The sequence below is a fragment of the Ursus maritimus genome, unplaced genomic scaffold (assembly GCF_017311325.1).
Source record: "Ursus maritimus isolate PB19 unplaced genomic scaffold, ASM1731132v1 scaffold_7, whole genome shotgun sequence".
In the NCBI taxonomy this organism is placed as follows: Eukaryota; Metazoa; Chordata; class Mammalia; order Carnivora; family Ursidae; genus Ursus; species Ursus maritimus.
In genome coordinates, this window is record NW_024426885.1 from 24,897,899 (window position 1) to 24,922,902 (window position 25,004).

Sequence of the window (25,004 nt, forward strand, 5' to 3'; positions counted from 1 at the left end):
CATGGGGGAGAGGTTGCCCTGGAGAGTGCTGTATCGGGCACATTCCACAAGGCTTCAAACTTTCAGAATAACCTGGCAAGCCTGTGAGTTTCTTCCTAGGGGCTGGGGAGTGGCCAACAGCTGGCCGAGGATGGTAGGAGGGAGCACTCCCGGGCGGGGATGTCAGGGTGTGAGTGCTGACATGTCTTTTCTCATCCCTGCAGTAGTGAGTGAGGCCTTGGTGAGCAGACTGGCCTGGCTGGGCTGGTCCAACTGAGGCCTGCCCTCCTTCCTGCTTACCCTCCTTCCCTCAGTTCAGCGTTCTCTGTGGGCTCCTCCCTGCCTACCTTTCCCTGGGATCCCTAGTCTCCCTCAGCTTTCCGGGAGTTGGTGAGGCATAATATGAGGCCTGAGATGATGCCATAAGCCGTAAAGAACCCAGGGGTTGGAATCCAAGCCTACTACATCCTGGCTGTGTGACCTTGGGCGAGTCACGTACCCTCTCAGGCTCTCAGCATCCTCTTCTATGAAATGGAGGCGCTGCTCATGCCTGGAGCTCATGTGTGTGTGTGTGTGTGTGTGTGTGGCTGCCTCCAGCATCAGGCCTGCTTGCAACTTGCTAGGATGGTTTCCGTCCCTTCCTCAGGTGCCATGAAACCGTGAAACTTGTGGTACTCTGTGGCTTGGCCCACCAGCACCAGGATCCCAGCCCTTGAAGGGAAGGGTTAAAGCCAGGTGGATAAAGGCCAGGGTAAGGAATGGCCCCTCCCTAAGCCAGCTCTGCCCTAAGAGTATTTATGCAAAAAGGATTGATTCTCCTGCACCTTGTTCTTCTCCTTCTCCCTTGGCCTGACGTTCCTATGGGCAAACTTAGATGCTCTCGCTCTTGGGACAGTTGCAAAGAATTTAATTCCAAGGATATCCTGGAACAACTTGATGGATGCTGCCAACAATGTCCCTGAACGTACAACTTGACACACTTTTGTGAGTTTATCCCCAGGATAAATTTCTAGCTGGGGAATTGGTGGGTCAAAGAGTTTACATTTCTCATTTTAATGTATGTTGGCAAAGGGCCCTCCTGAAAGAATTCGCATCCCTCCTACAGCGTAGGAGACATATCTGTTTCCTCCTACCTTTATCAGCACCAGGACTTAACAAATGTGAATGTTTTGCCAGTCAGCAAAAGAAAAATAATGTCTTGTAGCTCTGAATTCTTTTTTCATTCACACATGAGGTTGAGTCTCTTTTCATGGATGGATTGGCCATGTGGATTTCTTTTTTGGTAAATGCCTTTTTACGTTCTTGGCCCATTTAAATTTTTCTGTCGGTGGCTCAACTCATTACTCTGGATTGAGAGGGCTGTTTCCTAGGGTGCTGGGACGGTCTCTAAGGAAGCTCGGAGGCATTTAGATCAGTTTCCTCTGAGCTCGTGAGTTGGAAGCAAGCTTCTTTGTCCCCCCTCCGAGGTGCTGTCCTGGGTGTGCTCTGAGCTTCCTGGGGTTCTCCACTCTTAACAGGTGTGACTGTGCGGCTCTCACCTCCACCCCAATCCTGGGCACTGCGTCTGGGCAGAGAGCATGTGATCGTATGGCTGGGCAGGGGGCTTTCTGCTGGACCCACTGCTTCGGTATTTAGGGGGGTGGGGTGCATGGCAGGACACCAGGGAGGAACCCGTGTGTGTGTGTGCGGATGTATGAGAGCTCCAGAATTTCTGTGGGGTCTTGGGGCACTGGGGGTTACATCGGCATGGGAAACACCCCGTTAGGGAGTGTATTCGAAATAACAAATTCACCAATGTTGCTTTTGTGTATAGTAGATATAATAAACAGAAAAGTTCAGTTGTCTACTTCCCGGAATAAATAAGTGGAAAAATAAAAAAGAAGGACGAAATCAATAATGAAGTAATGGTAGATTTACCCCTTGCACCTGGAGCCAGCCGATGGCAGGTGATGGCAGGTGCGGGTGTGGGGCTGTCTCCTCTCGCCCCGCCCCCGGGGGAAGCCAGGAATAAAAGGGATGAACCGCCACACGTTGGGTGTTTGCTGCAGGCCAGGCGTGTGCTAAGCGCTTTGCATGCGTTTTCCCATTTAATCCTCGCTCAGACTATCCAAAGCAGTTTCCTCAGTTTATAGGCAAGGAAATGGAGGCTCAGAGAAATTAGATAATTCGTGCAAAATCTTAGACCAAATATGAGGCGAAGCTGACATTTCATTCCGGCAGCTGCTGGACCCCACACATGGGGCTTCTGTGTCTCTTCTCCCCAGCCCTGACTCCTTGGCTGAAGCTGGAGGGTGAGTCCACACATAGGGTGGAAGATGGGGGCTGCTGTGTCTGGCTGAGCACCCCAACCCCCAGCCCCCCTCTGCAGCCCAGCTGGCATCTCAGAAGACAGGGCTAAGAGGGGCGGGCCCCAATGTGGGGCTCTGGTGTGCGGCCTGGGAGGGCTGGAATCTATAGCTCACGCCTTTCCCTGCATGGGCCTGGGTGTGAGTGAAGATGTGGGGAGGGGGCCTGCTCCCTGGAGGGGGGCTCTGGCCAAGTGAAACAGGCTGAGGTCAGAGGGAGGGGGCCACCCTCCCCCAGGGAATGCCTGGATGACGTGACTTTGGGGGGCACTGGGGGAGGAGGCCGGCTGTGTGTTTCTCATCTCACCTCCAAGCCCGGGCCAGATGGGGAGTCAGTGCGGGAAGCCGCGCCAGATGCGGCCGCTGGCAGGCTTCCCCGGGCGCTGTGGTGGCTCTTCTCCAGCCGACTTGGCAGGTCCTTCCTCCTCCTCCCTGAGGGGACCCGGGAGCAAATGACATTCTGGAGTTGGCTGTGGCAGAGAAGAGGGTCTCCTCTGGCCTCGCAGCAGGAAAGGGCAGGGAGAAGCGGGTTGGGGGGCCCAGAAGACGTGACCTGGTACTCCCTTCCCTCATTTCAAATGGCTCTGGATTCTGAGTCAAGTTTGGGGGAGGGAGGGGAGGTTTATAAGGTTTGCTCTCAGAGCTGGACCCGGGGAGTGAATTGAGCATAAAACAAAGCCTCAGAGTTCTAGTGCTTGGTGCCTCCCTTTCCCAAAAGTTGCTCACACCTCGCCTGCACCGAATGTCCCTCGGTGTCAGCCACTCTTTGCACCGCCCAGCAGCGAGCAGCCAAGCACCCCATGCGCTGCCAGGAACTGAGGTCCCCCTACTCCCAACCCGGAGATCTGTTCCACTCATTCCACTGCATCCTGACTGTGGTCTCCCAAGTGTCCCCTCCCCCCTTACCAGACCCTGTGCATTTCCATACCTTCATTCTCTCATGACCAGCCGGACCTGACCTTGGCGCCTCTCTTCACCCAGGGCCCCCTCCGCGCCTTCCAGTCTCCTTTATCCTCATGTCTTCCTCCTTCGGAACTTAGATCTCCCCCAAGCCCCTTCTTCCCTCCCTCTCCAATCCCAAACCGCTCCAGGTTGCCCACCTGAGCAACACTCCGACTCTGACCTCTGCTTCTCTGCCTTCCTCCCCTTCTGCTCTCCCCTGCCTCTGCAATCTGGGATCCCCCACGATCATGCATATCTCTCAATCTAGCTTCCACAGCAAATTATCCACCAGTGCTGCTCTTTCTCACCAGTCTGGGAGCTCCCCTGGGGTCAGGAGTGTTTTTTATTTGACTTCGGGTCACCAATGTCCAATACAGAGCCCAGCACATGGTAAGCCCTCAATATTTCTTTACTGGATGAAACTGAATTTTATCAGACGACAGTGACAAGTCTTTATTGAGGCTCTACCATGTGCCCAGTGTCCTTAGATATTGTAGGGAAAACAAGGCAAGTCAGGATAAAATACTTGCTTGCAAGGGGTTTGTGACTCAGTTGAGGGCAGTTCTGGGAATGGATTGGAGGAATGCGTAGACATGAAATTGGCAATCTGCATCTTTGGTGCTGAAGTGGGTGCCAGAGCTGTATGAGCCCCTAAGGATTTGGGGAGAGGGGGGAAAAAACCCTGGGCTGAAAGGCTAATAGGTCTGGTGTGGGGGGCAAGGGATGGGTGGGTCCAGATGAAAGGAAGCAGGGCCAAACTCCAGGGTCAGGATCGTGAACAGACAGAGAAATATGTTTCTAGAGAAGGTAAGCAGATTCCACCTAGTTCCACGATTACCCTCCTGTGGACGCTTCCAACATCAGAGCAGAGTTAGCAGGTTTTAATGCAGTTTCTCTGTCCTGGAAGCCAAACAGGAGCTGATGGTATTCCCAGTTTTGCTGCTTGATTGGGAAAGTTTTACTGCGCGCCAGGCTCTGCTGGGGCCAGCGAACTCTCTAGGCAAAGAGAGCAGGATGTTTCTGGCATCAGTTTGTTCCAGTCATCTGTGGAGGAGAACCTGGATTCTTTTTACCGGGCCTGGGAAGCCAGGTGCACTTTAAGCCAGGCACACCTACTACGTGCCAGTGTTGGGAATCTGCGACACGGGGATCAGAGGCCCAGGACTGGTCTCTGAGGCTAATGGCCGTGACCTGACCCTTACCTGCACAAGCTTGCTATGTACCAGATGAAGGGGCAGAGGGGGTGCCAGGGCTGAGGCAGTCCAGGGAGGCTTCTAGGAGGCAGTGGGTCCTGATTGGGCCTTGAAGGAATTAGACACGCTGAGAGGATGGAGAAATGGAGCCCGTCTGGCAAGAACCCCTTAACTAAGAATGACATCTTTTCCTTTCCAGTATTTTTCAAAACAGCTTTATTGAGATATAATTTCCATACCGTACAATTTACCAATTTAAAGCATAAAGTTCAATGGTTTTTAGTATGTTCACAGATAACGTGCAGTCATCACCACTGTCAATTTTAGAGCATTTTCATCATTCCCTTTTGGGGTAACCCCACTAGCAGTCACTTCCTATTTCCCCTAATGCCACCACCCATGGCATTAGGCAACCACTAATCTATTACGTCTCTCCAGATTTGCCTGCTCTGGGCATCTCATGTAAAGGGGATCGTATAAAATGTGGCCATTTGTGTCTGGCTTCTTGCACTTAGAATAATGTTTTCAACGTTCATCCAGGTTGTAGCACATGTCAGTACCTCATTCCTTTTTGTTACTAAATAATGTTCCATCGTATGGCTGTAACACATATCATTTTTAAAAAAAGATTGATTTATTTATTTTAGAGAGAGAGAGAGTGAGCAGGAGGAGGGGTAGAGAGAGAATCTCGAGCAGACTCCCCAGCTGAGCACGGAGCCCGAGGTAGGGCTTGCTCTCACGACCCCAAGATCATAACCTGAGCTGAAATCAAGAGTCGAACGCTCGGCCAACTGAGCTACCCAGGCGCCTGTAATACATCATTTTATTTCTCTAGTCATCCGTTGGTGGACATTAGACTGTTTTCACTTTTTGGTTATTATACGTGATATTTTATAGTGCAATGCCACTGTGAACATTTGCATCCAAGTTTTTGTGTGGATGTGAGTTTTCATTTCCCCTGGGCAGATACTTTGGCATAGAATCACTGGGTCATATGGTGACTCTGTGTGTGGTGTGTTAGAATTTCCCTATATCCTTGTCAGCACTTACTAGTCTCTGTTTGATTGTAGCCATCCTAAGTAGACATGAATTGGTATTTCACTGTGGTTTCGATTTGCATCTTCCTCATGGCTAATTATGTTACGCATCTCTTCTTAACGCTTATTGGCCCTTCGTGTATCTTTTTTGGAGAAAAGTCTATTCAGATCCTTTGCCCATTTTTTTTTTTAAAGATTTTATTTATTTATTTGACAGAGATAGAGACAGCCAGCGAGAGAGGGAACACAAGCAGGGGGAGTGGGAGAGGAAGAAGCAGGCTCATAGCGGAGGAGCCTGATGTGGGGCTCGATCCCAGAACGCCGGGATCACGCCCTGAGCCGGAGGCAGACGCTTAACCGCTGTGCCACCCAGGCGCCCCCCTTTGCCCATTTTTAAGTTGGGTTATTTGTCTTATTGAGTTGTCAGAGTTCTTTATGTGTTCTGGATACAACCTTATCAGATGTGTGATTCGCAAATATTTTCTCGTGTCCTCTAGATTGTATTTTCACTTTCTTGCTGTTGTTCTTTGAAGCACAAAAGTTTTCGATCTGGATGAAGTCCAATTTATTTGATTGCTGGTTTTGGTGTCATATGCTAGAAACCATTGACTAGTCCAAGGCCATGAAGATTTGCACCTCTCTTTTCTTCTAAGACCACTCACATGGGGGTGTTTGATTCATTTTGAGTTAACTTTTGTAGATAATGTGAGGGTGAGTTCCCTTCCAGGTTTGGATTGAGTCAAACTGAGGTCCCACCCACCTCCCCAGTGGGTGAGCAGTGCTTTGCTGTCTGCGTTTAGGTCTCAACTCAAATATGCACTCTTGAGAGAGGCCTTCCCTGACCATGTGTCTAAAGTAGCCACCTCCCCTGCCACCAGTTTCTGTCGCTGTGCTCGGGTTTATCGGACCGTCAGAAATGATCATGTGTGCACCTGACGCTCCCCATGCCAACTCCATGAGGATAGGCTGTCTGGCTCACTGTCCGTCTGTCCGGCTCACTGTCCGTCTGTCCAGCACCTCGTGCCGAGCCTGGCCCTCAGCTGGTGCTCAGGCTCTGTGTGTTGAGAGCAGAAAACTGTTTGTTAAAGGAGTTGCATTCCCAGTGGATTTTGCTAAAACTTTGTGCTTCTGGCCTCAGACGGTTGGAAGTTGGAGGGCTGAGTGGGAAGGAATTTTCCAGCAACATCACAGGTAGGAGGCCCCTCATCTCCTGCCCTGACCATCCTGTCACTTCGCAAGACAGCCCTTGCCATCCTTCGGCCACTCTGGCTGGAAGGTTCCTCCTGACATTAGGCAAAGACCCGCTTTCCTATAATGTGTGCTCATTATCCACCACCTTTCTTTGGGCACAACTGGAGTTGAACCTCCCATATTTGTAGCCCTTTAAATATATGAAACCAGCTGTCGTGTGTCTCTTAAATGCCTTTTCTGGGTTCAGCACCTCTAATTCTTTCAGCTGTTCTTCCTGGAGCCAAAAAGGGCTGGACTCTGACCCCTCAGTCAGTGATGTAGGTTCCGGGGAGGTGAGGGTGGTCACAGGCTGCCAAAGAAAGCGAAACACAGCCGTGGCTCAGAACAAATGAGCCCCTTGTTTTCTTTTCCCGTTCGAGCCGGTGAATTCCAAAATTGGAGGCAGAACTTTCTGAAAAATCACCGAATACAAGCTCTCTCACTAGCCCTCTTGAAGGCAGAGCTGTTAATAGTGCAGATTCTGCTATCATGTTGCTTTCTGTTTAATGAGTATTCTTTTCAGCTAGTCCAGTGCTGTTTTCAGTATCGTTTCACCTTAGTGCTTCTCGACCTGTAACAACCAGTAGACTCACCTGGGGAGCCCTGCAAACTACCAGTGTCACCCCATCTTTCAAGATTCTGATTTAAATGGTGTGTGTGGGGGGGTGGGGGGTGAGGCCTGGGGAGGCGGTGTTTTTAAAGCACTCCAGGTGATTGTATGTGTACTCAGGGTTGCAGACCTTGAGTTCAAGGGCTCGGCGTTGAACTTGAAATCCCCTAAGACTCCCCGAGAATGAGCAAACAGTGGATTTTAGCAGAATATGTAGAAGCTGACATTAGCTAAGAGGACACAATTATTTTATAAGGTGGAAATTTTGCTTTAAATTATGAAAGCCATCCATGCTCAAAAGAAATAAAATAAAAATGTATAAAGTGTAAGGTGAAATTATTGTTTCTCCTCTCAACCTAAATAACCCCTTAACAATTTGTTGCATTTTTTCCCAGACTTTTCAAATGCACAGGCACATTCACATTCACAAACCCCCCATACACACACCTCTCCCCAGCTACATACTGTTTCGTAATCTGTTTTTTTTTCTTTTCTCAGTGTGGTGTAGACATTTTACCAAAATGACACAGAGCCACCTTCTCTTTAACAGGTGTATGAATCATAATTTATTTGACCATTTTTTAAATCACCAGACATTCGATATTCCTTACTTTTTCCTTATTTTTACAAACAGGGCTGCCACAAACGTCTTTACATACATAAACACATATGCACACCTACACATACTCACACTTGTGTGGATAAATTCTTAGAGGTGAAATTGCTAAGTCAAAGGCAATGTAAGTTTGGGATAGAGATTGCCAAAATGCTTTCCAGAACGATTGTCCAGTCTGTCCCTTGCAACAAAATTCCTAACGATAGCTATTTGCCCTGTGTCAAAAATGAAGCTTTGCTGAGCACAGCAGAGAGGAAGGTGTGAGTGTGTCAGATGGTGGGGAGGAAACACTGGGGTCATTTCCCCTGCGCGCTGTGTGTGGAGGAGACCGCTGGCCTCTGGCCTTGCCCGGCTGCTCTGTTTCCCAGGAAGAGGAAGCCAAGCTGTGTGTGTTAACCTTTGCCTTGCTCTCTAGGGTGTGACGAGGGAGTGGGGCCCGTTCACAGGATGTGTGTGTCCAGGTCAGCGGGCCCAGGTCAGTCATTGATTTGAGAGTGTGTGGAGTGAGAATCCTCATTTCTAACCCTTTCCTACACCCACTGGGCTGCATCCAAGCCCCATGGAAGCTCAGGAGCATGACCCTCTTTATGGTTCAGGAGAGGATACGTTTGTTTAAGGTTTCTAGGACTCTACCTCCTGAATGTCAATGTGCATCTAGAGTTTATCTCGATTTTCATAGTAGGGTGAGCCTCCTTCCCCTACTCTGGGCACACTGCCACACTCCCCGGGGTCCTGGGCATCAGCCAAGATGTCCACTGCCTATTGCTGCCTCTCCATTGGAGCACCTGCTGGTGCAAGGTGGTCAGACCTGTCTGCTCTGATAAGCTGGCTTGGGACCAGAGGGTGGTGGCACGGTTGGAGGGACAAAGGTACAAAGGTTCAACCATGCGCCCTCAGGGACTCTGGAAAGCGTGGAGGAGGGACCACATCCAGAGCTGTAGAAACCCAAAGTGGGTTCCTTTCAAGACCCAGTGCTAATTGGTAGCTCCAGAAACTTCTAGGGAAGAGGCTTAAATTCTAAGTGCCAAAGACCATGCCACGCACTTTGAAGGCGGTTGGGGGGGGGTATAGAAAAGGGAGGTCACATTATCGAGCAGCTACAGTGTCCCAGGCACTGGTGGTGGTTTTTGTGTTCTCATTAATACTCACAGTGAGGCAATCATTAGCACCCCTATTTTGTGGATGGGGAGTGGGGCTCAGAGTGCGTAACAACTTTTCATGGAGCTGATGTGATGAACTCAGATCATGTAAAATAGTGCTCGTCCCCATGTGGACCTTCTTACCCGCCTGCCACATGGGGGACCTGAGGACTGACAAATGGATCACCCACACGTGAAGGCACCTCTCGACAGAGCAGCAGATTGAAGCATGAGGGCAGAGCCTTGGGGCAGGGACTCTGCCTTGTTCCAGGCAGTCTGGTGTAGTTATTGAAGAGGCTGAGGTGGTCTGGCTATGCGGTCAACGCCACGTTTGAAGCTGAGCTCCATGACGTGCCACCAGTATGACCTAGGTAGACCAGTTACCTCTCTAGGTGTCTTTGTTTGTGGACTAGAGATGGTAACAAGGATTAAATGAGATGACGTGAATAAAGTGCTTAGCAATGCCTGGAATACAGTAAGTGCTCCATGAAGTGGGCGTGGCTATTATTGTTCTTCCTGATGAAACCAATAGTTTGTGTATGTAAGAAAAAGGTTTCTAAGAACGGACTCTTCTTGCTGTTTCTCTCCTAGTTCTGGTGATTGTGTACATTGAGCTTTGACAGCTGAACCTTCTTTTAAGGTCTGTGGAGGGTTTTTTAATCCTGGGAGCTCCTACTTTAGACACTCATTTCCCCTCCAGGAAACGTGAAATAAAGAAGAAAAAAAGCCTCCGTCCCAGAGGGGCCTGCCACAGCTTGCCCATCCTTTCAGCAGGGGGGCTCCCGAGGACGGCCATTGTTTTCCTAGCCCCAGGCCGCAGTTAGTGTTTGCCCTTCTGCTCTCCCAGGCCAGTGCTCGTTCTGCTACTGGCGTGCCCGCGTGTGTGCATGTGTGTGCGCGTGTGTGTTCGCCCTCATCCATCTGTGTCCCTGTTTCCCACTTCCCACTCCCCTCCCACTCCAGTTCCTGGTGTCATGCTCCATGTCTCATGGCAAAGGGAAAGAAGATGATTCTCGCTCTTTCTCTTCCTGGATGTCTAAATAGCTAATGTTCATTGGGTGCTTGCCATGTGCCAGGTCCTGTGCTGAGCGCCCCATGTCCATCATCATATTTAATGAGAAGCTCCCATTATAAATCACACGTTGCAGTTAAGGAGACCCTGACTCAGAGAAGCTAAGACACTTGCCCAAGGCCACACAGCAGAGAAATGTTAGAGCTAAAATTTAAACCCATCAGATGCTTTCGAAGCTGTCTTCCCCCTCCATGGTGCCAACACTGCCTTTGGTCTTTTCTGAGCCCAACTTTTTGGCACCCCATGACTCCATCTTGCCCTGTTTCCCTACTTTGAACTGTCAGGCTGAGCTGTAAGAGCCTGGAGGTCGGGGACTTTGCCTCGTCGTGAGCTTGGCACAAAACCAGGCACTAGGTAGGCACTCACTCAACGTCTGTTGGTTGTTCTGTTCCTTCACTTGCTTAAGGACATTGGGTGAGCACCTCTTAGGCCTACAGTGTCATGCTGAGCTTTAGGACGCCATAATCTGCCTTCAGGGCTTCCGTGCTGGTGGGGAGAGACAGGCTTAGCTCGCCGAATCCTCACAACACCCCGAAAGTGAGGTAGCTACTGTTACCCCACCAGTAAGCGGAGATACGAGTAATCTGGAGGCTTTTCCAGACCCTCTGGCCTACCCACTGCCTTGCAAGGTAAATACACAGTCAAGGCCCGTGATCCATTCAAACAATAGCAGGCACCCACCCTCTGGAAGGTGTTTGATAAGGTACAGGAGCCCGCTGACTACCTCCTCTCCAAACCCCTTTCAAAAGCCCTTTATCCCAGATGAGGGCCATTTGGTACAGGCCTGCAGTGGTGGCAGCGATGTTTTGGTGACTGGTGGACAGGTAATTCTCAGAGGAACATTCTGCCAGCATACATCCCGTCCCTCCCAGAGCCAACCCAGAGCCTTCTTGGGGTTGCTTCAGCTGCACTTACTGTGACGGCTGCATAAACAAGAGGTCCGGAGCGAGCCTGGAGTAGGGTGGTCTGAACAAGGGAAAAGTTCCACCACCTGGTCATTAACCCTGTGGTCAACGTGTGCGTGTGCCTGCTGGGCTGGGGGCACCCTCCACGTCCAAGCTTCTGGGTGGTGCTTGTTCCCCAAATCGGCAGCATCACCATGCCCCCCACCCCAAGAACAAGCACCCTCCCTAGAGAAGGGGCTGGAGTTTTAATGACGCCATATACCTCGGGAGTGAGCAGAAACTTTAGCCAGATAGCCACAGACTATTAAACTTGATTTGCTGACGAGTTTTAGGTTGGCAAAGACCCTTGCACTGAGCCAGACGTATTTGTATCTACCCTTGGCCACTAGGGATTTGCTTCTGGGGATTGGGGGGACAGTCCCCAAGTGTAGCTGTTTGTGACCTCTTTGGTGCTTCAAACCCCATGGATTTTTCACTCGGTAGACCCACCAGTCAGTCATCATTTCACCGTGCCCTGCGGACTGGCACTGGTGACTGGCCCGGAGGACAGGGCTGCTGGGAAGACGTTTGCTGCCCTTACTGCTGGGAGGGACATACTCAGCCGTGTTAAATCAGCAGGGACACAGCGTGTGTTCAGTGCTGGGTTGTTCTGAGCCAACAATTAGCAAATAAAAGCAGATATGATCACTGGCTAATTGTGGAAATCAGACTAGGGGCAAAATCAGACTAGGCCTGCCAGGCTAGTGGACCCAGGTCAGATGTTGGATTCTGGGGCTTTTTATCTGGGTACAGTCAAGATGAGTTTTTGACACCATGGCCTTCACTGCTTACTGTGGGACTCAGTGAGCCCAGCAGGGAGGAAAGGGGGCATTGGCCCAGGCTTTAGTGTCACCACTTGCTCCGGGGGCAGCAGCCCTGGGGTCCTCTGCCTTGCCAGGTAGTTTGGACCTCAAGGATCAGTCTGGCCTGATTTGGAACTCATGTTCTACTCCTCCCCTCCCCGGGGTAAGACAGTACATGGAACCCTTTGAGTAGGAGGTTAGAGCTGATTGGTACCTTAGACGGGCCGGCATCATCTTCTCGGAGAACGTGGCATGATGACCTGCTCCCGCTGGAAGGCGGGGCAATGATCGTGTTCCCAGGTGGAAATTCCCCTTTACTGGCTGTGTTCATTTGGACTTCTTTGGTCCCAAATGTTAAACATCACTCAATCTAGAAGATTTGGGGGAGTTGAAGAGCTGGGTCCTGAGGAGATATTGTGACCTCAAGGGCCCTAAAAAGCAGTGACGGCCCCTCCCCCCCGCCCCGGGGAACAGTGTGCTGTATCCTGGCCAGAAGCACTGTATATGCATTAGAATAAGGCACCCCTTTTTCTATGTGTCTACAGCTTCCAGCCAAAGTGCACAGTTTCAGGTGCAGCGTATAGGTGAGATTTCAGTGCCTACTTGATCCTTGGCTGGGCAGTTTTTGGGCAGTGAACAACTTGTACAACTGTATGCAATGGCCCTAGTCCTAGACACCTGATGGACTATGGTATGAGCAGGTGAAGGAAGATTGTCATTGAGTTTCCATTTGGCCTGGGGCCAGGGGCAGCTGGCAGGGATCCAGAGAAAATAAGACTTTCCTTAGTAAAGGGAGCCACAGTGCCATGAAGATACACGGTTTCTTCCACAGTTCCTAACTCCTTGCCTCTAACCGTACTTCTCGTCAGCACAGGGAGCAATAGGTACTTGCTGGCCCTTTCTAATTAAACATGGGGCAGGTCCTAGGCCTTTTTTTTTTTTTTAATTTTATTTATTTATTTGACAGAGAGAGAGACAGCCAGCGAGAGAGGGAACACAAACAGGGGGAGTGGGAGAGGAAGAAGCAGGGTTCCCGCAGAGGAGCCTGATGCAGGGCTCGATCCCGTAACGCCGGGATCACGCCCTGAGCCAAAGGCAGATGCTTAACGACTGCGCCACCCAGGCACCCCAGGTCCTAGGCCTTCTAAGAATGGTTGGGCCATATCTTTCGGTCATTCTTTGGTTGTAGCCCAGGTCCGATTGTGGACGTCCTTCCATAGGAACTGGGCTGGGCTTCATTCTCAGTGCTCTAGAGGTAAGCCGTGGGTCTGATTTGCATCATGGCTGTTTTCTTGTTGAAAGGAGCAAGACTTGGAAACTGTGGAAGTGTTGGAATCTCAGACATTTCTGGGCCTGATGAGCTGTGTGGCTGGAAGGTGGTCTAGAGTGGGGGGGCTGGTCAGACAAGGCATTGTGCTGGGTGTCTGCTGAGAGTTTCCACAGTTGTGTCTGTGGTGGGGACCCTCCTAAGTAGAGGGTAAGTGGGGCAGGTGAACATGAGACTCTGGAGCTGCCTCTCCGACAGAAACTGGACACAGTTGCTGGTCAACAGCAAGGCCTCCTAGATGCCTGCCATCTGCCTGAGATGGCCAGAAATGGGGGAAATAGAATCCATGGGTTTTTAAAATCCAGAGTAAGGGAAACTCCACCCGGGAAACATAACCCCAAGTAAAGTGTATGGAAGCAGGATGTTTAATTGCAAACCTTTCTTGAGAACCAGCTGTGCGGTAATGTTATCTCGGCTGCTCCTGCAGCCAGCGGAGAATTTATCTGGGCCCCTGACGCGGGCCCAGTAAACAGAGCTGGCTTTCTCAGATGACCTCTGCCCTGGCCCCCTTCCCCTCCACCTGCTCTTTCTTGGGGGGTTTATCACTAGGGTTTCCAATGCTGGCAGGACCGGCTCCCAGATGCTTGAGAATCTTATGTGGGTGGGGGGTTGTATGGGTTGGCTGGAATTTGGCATATCCATTGCTCATCTGGAACGATAATCTAGGATGTTCAAGGTTTGGAGGAAAGCAGACCAGCACTTGAAAGAGGCTGCCCAGATGAAAGAAAAGATCTGGAGACTGTCCTCAGACCTCTTGGCTTCTGTTTCCAGGGAGGTCTCTGATCATTTCCTTAATTCAGGATTTAGACCATTTGTCCAGGAGGGAGACTGGGGGCCCTCTGGTAAATCCTAAAGGTTTGGGAGAACCTGGGGTGAGAATTCATTTCCACACCGTTGCACCTGAGTCATCTCATGCTCACTCAGAGCATGGGAAGCGGGGTGCAAGCCTTTGCCCAAAAAGGAAAGAAATGTATTTTGAGGGGAAGCCACGGCCATGTTGCAGCCGGATGGCTGTGGCCCGCGGGGATCACAGGGCAACTTCTGCCGCCCTGCCCTCTGGCTTTTCTCCAGAGGCTTGTCTTTGGTGTGGGTTCAGATCAAGCGTTAGAGATGGTTCTCTGTGAAGGGAAAGGACTTTTGCAGGGGTCGGGGGGTGCTCTGGCTGTGTGCTGGTTAGCCCTAGCCTGGGAATTGGGAGGTCTGGGCTCCTGTCTCAGCTCTGGCACTAATGAGGTGAGCACACCTGCCATGGTAACCAGCAAAGTGGGGACCCCAAGCTTGTGCCTATTGAATAGAGGAGGAGTCTGAGGGTCTGAGAGACTGGGCCGAGGTCTCACAGCCAATTGAGACGGTCCTAAGAGTGAAACCCAGGTGTCACTGACTCCAGGGTGTGTGCCTCCTCTTGGTAAATCACCCTCCTGGGTCTGAGTTTCCGCCTCTGCAGATGGGGAGGCTCCCAGCCGCCGGAGGCTGTGAGCCTATAATTAATTCTCCCTGGGAGGTGAAGGGAAGCCCCTAATTACTGAAGAGGATGGAGCATGGGTCATGTTAAGCCCCAGTTAAGCCCTTCCTCCGGGCTCCGCTTGGTTGGCCGGGGAGAAAGGCTGCTGTCTGATGGCCTGCATGCTCTCTGCTGGGAGGGCGCTGCCGCTTGGGGCCCCTTTATAGTACGTCTGCCCAGGCGGAGGTCAGAAAGGCAGCGCCTGGCCATGGACAGCATCTGCTCCCTGCCCGGGACCTGCAGGAAGGGGAGATACAGGTGGGAGGGGAGATGTAGCTGGCAGGATTTGGGGGTCAAGGAGCCGGGAGGCAGCAGGGGGGATGGGATGGGTTATAACCCCGGTGAAAACCCCAGAGCGTCCGGCCACAGTCCATGAAGCCAGCTGTGTGTGAGGGTTTCCTCTGCATCTCTCTGGTTTTGTAGCATTCCTAACCACGGACTGCTGTCTGGGCCCCAAGTTCTGCCTCTTCCGCGCTCCGAATTGACATGACTCCCCCATGTTCCTCTATGTCCATCCCCTATGCAAGAGGTACACAGACATTTCAGGCCACCCAGAGATTTATTAAGAAAGATGGCTTTCAGTCCTGATTAAGTAGTTTGATTTAAAGATCCACACTCTTACATCTACATATAGGAAGATAGTCCAGTGTGGTTAAGAGCATGGTGATTGGACTTGGCTAGACCTGGGTTCAAGTCCTTTGCTCTGTATTTTACTAGCCGTGTGACCTTAGACAAGGGATCTAGCTTCTCCGCACCTCGGCTTTCCTGTACAGAACGGAGACAACGGTAGCTCTGTCACAGATTGAAGGAGCTAATGCCTGTGAGAGCTTCACGCTGTGCTGCCCTAAACGGCTTCTGCCGTTGATTGTATGAGATATATGTTTACGTATGCTCTAAAGCAAAGCACACCCCTCTCTATTATAATCATAGTCACTGGTTTATCTGGGGTTTGTGAGGATAGGGATGGCCTTTCACTTTAGGTTCTTTCTTATCAAGGTCACATAAAACATGTCATCAATACCCCAGGTCAGGGTGCAGCTCTCGCTGTTCGCTTTGCTTTAGGCCCTCTCCTCGACTTCAGTTCACAGCGAGCACTGCCCTGAGCCAGGTGACTCGGTGAGGCGCTCGGGTGGGGGAGAAGGGGTGGAGGACTCGTTTGCGTGGAGGTTAACTGAGTAGCCAGACGTAAAGCCCCATAGCTCTGTGTGCAGAACCCTTGCTGTGGACTGAACGTGTGTGTCCCCCCACATTCGGAGGTCGGAGCCCGAATCCCCAGCGTGATATCTGAGGCAGGGCCTTTGGGAGGTGATTAGGGTTAGACGAGGCCACGAGGATGGAGCCCCAGTGGTGGGATGAGTGCGCTTAGAAGCCGAGGAGGAGACTAGAGCCCCCTCTCTTCACCACATCAGGATACAGCGACAGGGCGACCGCCTGCCAGTCGGGAAGTGGGTCTCGCTGGAAACCTTGATCTTGGACTTCCGGCCTCCGTAAAGTGAGAAGTAAATGTCTGTTGTTTAAGCCCCACGTCAGTGGTATTTTGTTACAGCAGCTCGAACAGACTAAGACAGCCCTGCTCCGGGCGTCTGGTGAGTTCAGCTACCGCGAGGCCCAGGGATCTAAATGTTCCTCCTCTTTGCTCGCGATCCTTCCTTCTCACAGTGGCTGAGTCCCTTGGCTTCGCTGGCCGTTTTCTTCTCACAGCTGGAGTCCCCCAGACCTACTGAATCCGAGTCACTAGGCAGACGCCTGGAATCTGAGTTTTTATGAAGCCTGCCGGGGATTCTCATGGGCGCCCTGGCAAGGGAGCCACAGCTGTGGATGCAGCCGCTCGGTCTCTCAGGAGGGAGGAAGCAAGGCAGGGGTCTCACTGTGTCTCAGTGCTGTCCCTTAACCCCAGAGAATCACAGCAGGCACCCAGGGGAAGTTCAGCAGAATAGCCCTGAGGAGGTCGAGGGGACCCCTCCCTCTCACTGAGCCCTCCCTCAGGCGGGTGTGCCTTTGGTGTGTGTTCTGGTGAAAGGGACAGAAATGTTGGGGGGAGTAGGCCGGATTGTGTGGCTGGGGACTTTCTCCTTCTCCAGCCAGCAGGCCTGCCCACCTCCTGGGCCAGGGAACCTTCCAGACTGGCTTGAGGCAGCAGCCACGGAGAGCCTGAGCCCCGGAAAGTGGGGTGACATTGGGAATGGGGTTCTGGAAATGCCTTCATTCCAGATAAGTTTACAACTCTTACATGGACGGACATCTGTCCTGCAAATCTGCCTCTCATCCAGAGGCTCCGTTTGGTTGTTCAGTGCAGCAAAATGTTTTCTGAACGCCCGCTTGGCTCTGGGCCCGGCCCTGAGCTAAGACGTGGGGATACTGGGATGAATCGCACATCTCTGAAATGCCTATGGCCGCCTGAAGTGCTTTTCAGAGTGGGCTCCGAGGACGAGCTGCAGCAGAAGTGGTTTGTTAAAAAGGAGAGTTGCCCGATTTCAGCAGTTGTACCACTCAAGTGGTGGGAGAGGGCGGGGAGGGGGCGGACGGGAACTCTCTGTACTTTCTGCTCAGTCTTGCTGTGAACCTAAAATGGCTGTATGAAAATAAAGGCTTTAAGGGGTGCCTGAGTGGCCCAGTCAGTTAAACATCTGCCTTCGGCTCAGGTCATGATCCCAGGATCCTGGGATCGAGCCCCATGTCAAGCTCCCTGCTCGGTGGGGAGTCTGCTTATCCCTCTTCCCCTCTCCCCTGCTTGTGCTCTCTCTCTCTCAAATAAATAAATAAAATCTTTTTTAAAAACCCTTAAAAACCAAAATAAAATAAAATGTAGATGTTTGAGCCCTGAAACCCCAGATCTACTTGTGGAGAATTTCAGGAGTGGGGCCCAGCATCTGCAATTTGGGAAGACCTTTTACAGAATCTCAGTCACTTACAAGTTTGAGAACCAGTGGAAAATTTTAACAACCCCAATGTATGTTCATTGTATAAAATACAAATAAATGAAAAGAAGGAAATGAAAACCACTTGTAATCCTAATCTAAAATAATCATCTTTAGCAATTTATTGAATATCCTTCTAGATGTTTGTACCCGTGTGTGCTTGTACACGTGTGTGTGTATGTGTATTTAAATAAATGCGTGTAGCATCTGTGTGGTACTTGACACTGTGCTGGGTCCTGAGGACGGAGGTAGGAATGGTCCTGGCCACGGGGCACCCCCAGTTATGGTAAATGGCGCAGCTTGAAGCTCGGCCTTCGTCACCTACTCATTTGCGCTTACCTTTTCCCACAGGTGTACATCATCAACGTGACCTGGTCCGACTCCACGTCCCAGACCATCTACCGGAGGTACAGCAAGTTCTTTGACCTGCAGGTGAGTTGGTCTGAGTTCAGATGGTACCCAGTTTCACCTGCGGCAGCCCGAGTCTCTGGTGGGCTGGCCTCTCTCATGTCCTCACTCATCTGGAGATCCCCTGTCAGAGCTCTCAGAATCAGTGTCTTGGTCAGAGCAGAGGGACCAACGAGGAACCCTCACTTGTCTGGCTGGGCTTGGCTCAGTCTTGAATATTGCAAGCAGAAGCCGGGCTTTGGTGGCTTCCTCCCATGGTCTTAACAGTCAAGCTTTGTCGCCCTCCTTTGCCTGGGGTAGGAAACCGGGGTGGAGAGGTGGGAAGATGGCCGTGGGTGCTGTGTGCATGAGCAGACATGTATCTGTAAACATCCAGGGTGAGACACAAGCCACCACGTCATTGCAAGCAAAGAAAAGCAAACACACGGGAGAGACAGAAACAGAAAATAAGCAGTTTCTTGAACTACAGACACAAACTGGGCATACCACTGTGTCTGTCTGGCCGAGTCAGGCTCTCGCCGCCCTGTGTCTGCACGCGTGGGGTGTGTGCGACTCTCTAATATACACAGGCATGTTCACACAGCTCCTCCTGCAGACACATCCCTTGACGCCAGCTAACTTGGTTAGACCTCTTTGGGTTACAAGGGATAGTTTTCCAGTCCTACTGGCTCAGACAAATAGGAGACTTGGTTGGAAGGAGATACCAGCGATGGTCATGCAATTGGCCAGATCAGGTGAAGAAGAGAGTGAGACAGTGGGCTCCAGGAGCACCCGAAAATACAGCTGCTCTGTGTGTGTGTCTGCTCTCTGCTTCTCCCTGGGCAATGTCCTCAGATTTCTGAGGAGCTTGGCTGTCAACAGCTCCTGAATTTCATATCTATTGGTTCCCCACACCGGAGAGATTGACTGTCCTAGTTTCAATTTGAAAAATCCCAGGGAAGACTTGGATTGGCCTGATTTGGGTCAGGTGCTCTCTCTGGACCAATCAGTGTGGCCCAGGGTAGAGGGTCACAGACATGATCAGCATGGGGCCTAGGCCTCCGTATCAGAGTCAGGTACCAGATGAGGCGGAATCACCGTGAGTTGGACAGAAACCCTTCCAATACCAGAAAGGGAAAACTGAGAGGTTCTAGATTTTTCCTTAGTTTCCTTAGATTTTCCTGGTGTTGACCAGTAAAAACACAAAGAAGAGACACACACTCCTGGCCCTCACAACCAAGGTCCACTCCTTCATTTGCAGGCTTTTGGTGGTGAGTCATCTTGGAGAGGCCAGGCCCGCATGGTTGCCCCTAAGTACCTGACTTTATCCCATTATCCTTATCACTCTACTTATGAGATGAGCCAAAGATGAGCCAGCTTCCTGTATTCCAGTAAATCCTGTCTTAATCCAACAATATGGGGTGGAAAGCCATTCCTTACCTTCCTGCCTCTTCCTCTCCTCACCTCCCCCATTCCTGTCCAGTCTCCTTGGGTCCTTTCTGGTATAAACTGGTGGGATTTGCTGATACCCCATCAATGGGTGTAGTGTGCTGGACAGGAAATGATAAGTTAGTTGGGGAGAGGGAACCCTGAAAGGACTCATTGATGAGCCAGAGAGGGTCTGCGAGCCAGCGGAAACTCTCAAATCAGAGCTTTTCTTCCCCCGCTTCTGTTCTGTTCCCTCACCCCCTCCCTGGTTACAGAACCTCACAAGAAAGGAATGCTGCTCCCCCCACTTCTTCCTTGCCTGGAGGGCTTATTTCCTGTGTGTTGGGACACACGGCATGGAGCATCTTGTGCGATGTGCTGGCTCTCACCGTGAGCATGGCCAGGCCTGTCCGCATGGGTCATCGCCACCCTGTAGATGCAGTCTGGAAAGGGGTTGGGATGGTTCTTCGGAATTTAACCTTTGGGCCAAGCATAGCATCTTTGTGAACCCATTTTACAGAACTCGTGACATGATGACTTTCAGTGGCATTCACTTTGGAAAGCCTTTCTTATTTACCGGCGTCACTGATTTTAATATGGCGGCTCCTACAGAGGAAGAATGAGTGGCATTGCTAACTGCCTCTGGTCCCTGGGGCCCTCGTAACTGGCCTTTCTGAATGGCGGGGTGAGAGAGTGGCTTAGAGCTTAGGCACTGGGGACGCATTGCTAGGACCGGTTACTGGCTCTGTCCCACTGCGTAACTCTGGAAACAGGCCTTAACTTCTTAGGTTCTGTTTTCCCATCTGTGGAATGAAGATCTGAATGGTACCCACCCAGGAGGGTTGTTGTGAGGTTTACATGAGCAAATCTATGCGAGATCCTTGGGAACGGACCATCTCATGCACACACCAAGGCAACCGGCCCTAAGGGGGTGGCAAGTGGGGGGGAGGCAGGAGCGGAAGGACTCGTGCTTGGAGGAGAGATAGTGTCTCTTTGATGTGACCCGTGGCATGAATGAGTCCTCTGGTGAAGCATGGGGGAGCTTATTCATGGCGTTGGGGAAGAGAATCCTCAGATAAGCTGGTAACTGCGCGCTCTACGCTTATCTGAAGCCTTAGGACTTGACAGAGCTGGTCATTTATCTCCCTATCCCCACCTTTCCCCTGTGCCACCCACACTCCTTACTTACTGGCCACCTGCTCCCTTTGAGGCCCTGGAGTAGGGCCACCAGATAAAATAGGAGATGTCCAATTAATTTTGAATTTCAGATAAATAATAATGATTAGTATTATTTTTTACTATTAATGTGTCCCAAATATTGCATGGGATATACTTATGCTAAAAATGTGACTCATTGTTTATCTGAAATTCATATTTTATGGTGTGTCCTGTATTTTCACTTGCTGAATCTGGCAGCCTTACCCTGGCTGTGAGTGTGCGGGTGGACATATAAAGATGAACAGGCCATGCTGGCTCAGGGTAAGAGTGGACTGGCCTCCAACACATTTACGCTTCTCCAGCCTGAGGAATGCTAAGTTGAGAAGGACAAGGTCCCTTCCTTCTAGAAGTCTGGTGGGGGAAGTAGACTTTGAAGCAATGAAGTCCACTGGAGATGAAATAGACACTAGATTGAGGGACAAGCAACATGCTATGGCTGGAGAGGAAGGAAGAGCATTCCTCTTGGGAGGGGGGAACAGAAAAGATGCCTGTACGGTTCTGATTGGGGCAGCAGCCTGGAGTGATACAGCCCCACACCCCCACGCCAGTTTGGGGGTCTTTGGTTGTTTTTTGAGAATTACAGTTATTGGGGTAAAGGATGTCCCTAATTTGTTTATTCATTTATGCTTGCATGCCTTCCTCCTTCTCTCCATCGGTCATCGTCTGTCCGTACATCCATCGACCCACGTACCCACCCCTCAGTCTATCCAGTCTAAGTGCTTATCCTCCACGTACCAGGCAGCATGTCAGTCTGTGGGGATTTATTGATGAGCAGAAGCAGATCTGGTTACTGCTTAATTTAATGGGACTTATCCTTTAGTGAAATAAGATGGGTTTTAGTTTAAAAAATTATATATATATGGGACGCCTAGGTGGCTCAGTCAGGCGTCTGCCTTCGGCTCAAGTCATGATCTCAGGGTCCTGGGATTGAGCTCCGAATCAGGTCCTTGCACAGGGGGGAGCCTGCTTCTCCCTCTCCCTCTGCCCCTCCCCCTGCGTGTGCCCTCCTTCCCTCCCTGCCTCCCTCCCTCCCTCCCTCTCTTTCTGACAAATATATAAAATCTTTAAAAAATTATGTATATATAATTTTATACTATTTCAAGTGCTACAGAGAAAAGTACCAGAGAGATACTGCAGAGAAACCTTATACTCTGGGATCAAAGCAGGCTTCCCTGAAGAAGTCAGCGGTATCTGACAGATCAAGGAGTTATTTTCTCTCATTTTCTTGAGATCAGGGATTCTTTTGTGCTTCTAATGAAAGCAAAAGACTCTCTCCCCAGACAAAGGCATGAATGTACATATATAATTTTAATAACTGTTTTGGTCATTCATACCCCCCCTCCCGAAATCCTTCCAAGGGCACCAAGATAAGACCGTCTACTCTGCTCCAGACCTTCTTCTCTCCCTGTATCTTCAGCCTTTGGCCCCAGCGTCCTCCACACGTGAGGGGTTGTGCACTGAACATGAACATGGCCCCTCTTTCTACCCACTGGGAAGCATGGGAAGGAGGCTTCACACCTGTGCTCGCCACTAGCCACATGCGGCTTTTTACATTACATTTAAATTAATTAAAAATTAATTTACTAATTAATTTACTAAATGAAGTTAAATTAATTTTAAGAATGAAATTAATTGACTCTCATGGCCATACTTGCTCCACGGTGGGGGCTCCGTGTCTGCGGTGTCTGGTGGCTGCACCCTGAGCAGAAACAGAATGTCTGCATCATGACTGTGCTGCTTTAGGCCATCTGGGACACGTATCAGGCTCGATCTGGCATTATGCCCGCCCCAGAGGGCCCTGCCACCCTCCCAGGCCCTCCCCCATTGCCCTCTAAAATCTTTAGGGCCCCCGCAGGAGGAAGGAGACTATGTTCCACCATGATCTGCCCGATCAATAGAGCAATTCAATTCAACAGCTATTCCAAACACTTCTGGAAACCAGGTCAGTTGCTAGAGAGGGCTTCTAAGGGCATTTCGGATGTTAAGTTGGGAACAGGGAGAAGAGAGGCTCTTGGTCACCAAGTGGAAATTGATTTCTTCTAAAAATAATCCACCACTCCGCCTATCTGACCAGGAAAGGGACGTGTCCCAGAGGGGCTGTCTGAGACAAGGCCTGATGGGGAGGCCCGTGTGGCCGTAAAGGGCTTGGATTACTTGGGGGTGCAGTTAAGGGGAGAAGGAGGACGGTAAAGGGCCACAGATGCTCTTATGTTGCCTTCTCACTGGCACTGGCCCACCTTTCCAGCCTCTGTAAATGTCCTTGCACAACTCCTTCACTGTTAGGGAGCCCCCCCGCCCCGGGGCAGGACCGGAAGGCTCTCTGAAGCCCCGGCTCCACCGAACCTCATGTCACAATCCGACCTACAAGGCGGTGGGCTGCGGTAATTGCTCTGCAAACACTGGCTCCGTGCTGCTGCTGGCCCTTTGGTCTGAACTCCGACCAGGGAGTGCAGAGGGTCAATATTTGATGAGAGCCAGGAGAGGCCCTTCGGCATCCCCCACGCTGCTTGCAAGATGGAGTTAAGGAGGTTGTTCAGGACTGCTCATGGGCTCTAAAGGATTTCACTTGTTTTGGAGAGCTTTAATCTCTCTTCCTTATTCATCTCTCCAGACTTTCCACCCACCTACCCCACCCAGGGTCACACTCACTTTCTAGCTCTCAAATAGCCGGCCTAACATGGATGAACAAGCCTGTAATCCCCGAATCATTCGTGACTGGTCTTGGGACGGGTGTGTGGGGGGGGGCGTGTTCTGAAGTCATTTCTAGTACATTATGGGATCACTGTGTTTTTAGGAGGAGAATTCTATTCCGGGCCCCTCACTTTGTAGGTCAACATCTGTGTTCATCTTTCTACTTAATAGATTTAGAATTTGGTTTAGTTTTTGTTTCGTTCAGCTTCATTTAGCGTGGTTCATAGCTTTGCTTTCATTTGGTTTGATGTTCAGAGCACACCTCAGCTGAGGTCAAAGTAGGGGGTCCTGATGTGCGCCAGGGACCAACCTGAGAGCAGAAAAGGGGAGGGGAGAAGTGTCTTTCCTGCAGGCTCTGTCTTTTAATCATTAAGGGAAGCTCTGTGTTGTTTGAAGTCGTTGACCCCAGAGTAAAGGCAAGGGGGGTGGTGCCCAAAGCCTGGGGAGGGAACTTGCCAAGTTCTAAGAACAGTTGCGTTCCAAGGACTGTAGAGAGTTCCAGAGCCTGGCATGGCAGGGCAGGCTCCCTCAGCGTGGTGAGCTGTGGATCATTGTGATTGTTCACACACCCTGGACAGAGGACAACATTGGCCTTGACTGAGGTAATGATTTAGTCCCCAGTCCCAGAAAGGCATGGAGAACCTCATGTTGTTTGCCATGGCAACAGTGGGAAACACCGTGACAGAGGGTCGCTAAGTAAATGGTGGTATTCTCATTGCACTTTGGACAACAGTCAAAACAAATGAGATTGATCTCAAGTCCATGGATGGATCTCCAAGAAAGGTTAATGAATGACCACTGCAGATTTCAGACCATATAGTATTTATGCAAGAAAACCAGCAAGACATATTTGTTGCAAGTACATATACAGCAGAAGCATTAAATATTCTTTTAAAAGATTTTATTTATTTATTTGACAGAGAGAGAGAGACAGCCAGCGAGAGAGGGAACACAAGCAGGGGGAGTGGGAGAAGAAGAAGCAGGCTCCCAGTGCAGGAGCCTGATGTGGGGCTGGATACCAGACGCCAGGATCACGCCCTGAGCCAAAGGCAGACGCTTAACGAATGAGCCACACAGGCGCCCCGCATTAAATATTTTTTAAAGATCCAGGAGGATGCGCTTCCAGTTGGTAATAAAGTTATCTCTGGAAGAGGGTGGGGGACATCAGTGAGAAGAGGATCTTGGGTAAAGGGGAAACGTAGCCTTATTTGTAATGTTTTACTTTTTTAAAAAAGAATGTATTCATGTATTATTTACAATGTTAATATTTAATTTAAAAAGATACCTGTGGGAGGGGGTGGGAAAAGTAGGAGGTCTGCATTTAATATGTCTCTCCTGCTCATTATAGTATACTGGGACAGAAAACACACTGGTTAAAAAAAAAATGGACACGAAGAGCATATCTAACAAAAGAAAGAAAATGACAAATAATTGTTAAAATCACATTACCTCATACTTCCTCAGCCATCACTCTAAATCATTCCTATGGAATGTAACTGGTTAGAACCCATTTCAACCAACCCCAGGGACCTGTCCAAATTATCTTGTCAAACTGGAATCTTGTGTTCAAATATTGCTCTAAACACATGAACACGTGTTCATTGGGGCAAGAAGCACTTGGGTG

The 25,004-nt window shown here is 50.4% G+C and overlaps 1 protein-coding gene across 1 annotated transcript in view; it reads left to right on the plus strand.

Moving 5' to 3' along the window:
- Positions 1–25,004, plus strand: part of SH3PXD2A (SH3 and PX domains 2A) — a 223,737-nt gene that overhangs the window by 31,390 nt on the left and 167,343 nt on the right. Inside the window, exon 2 of the mRNA XM_040624340.1 lies at positions 18,008–18,088. Coding sequence (XP_040480274.1) covers positions 18,008–18,088 — 81 coding nt within the window. The remainder of the gene's footprint in view (positions 1–18,007; positions 18,089–25,004) is intronic.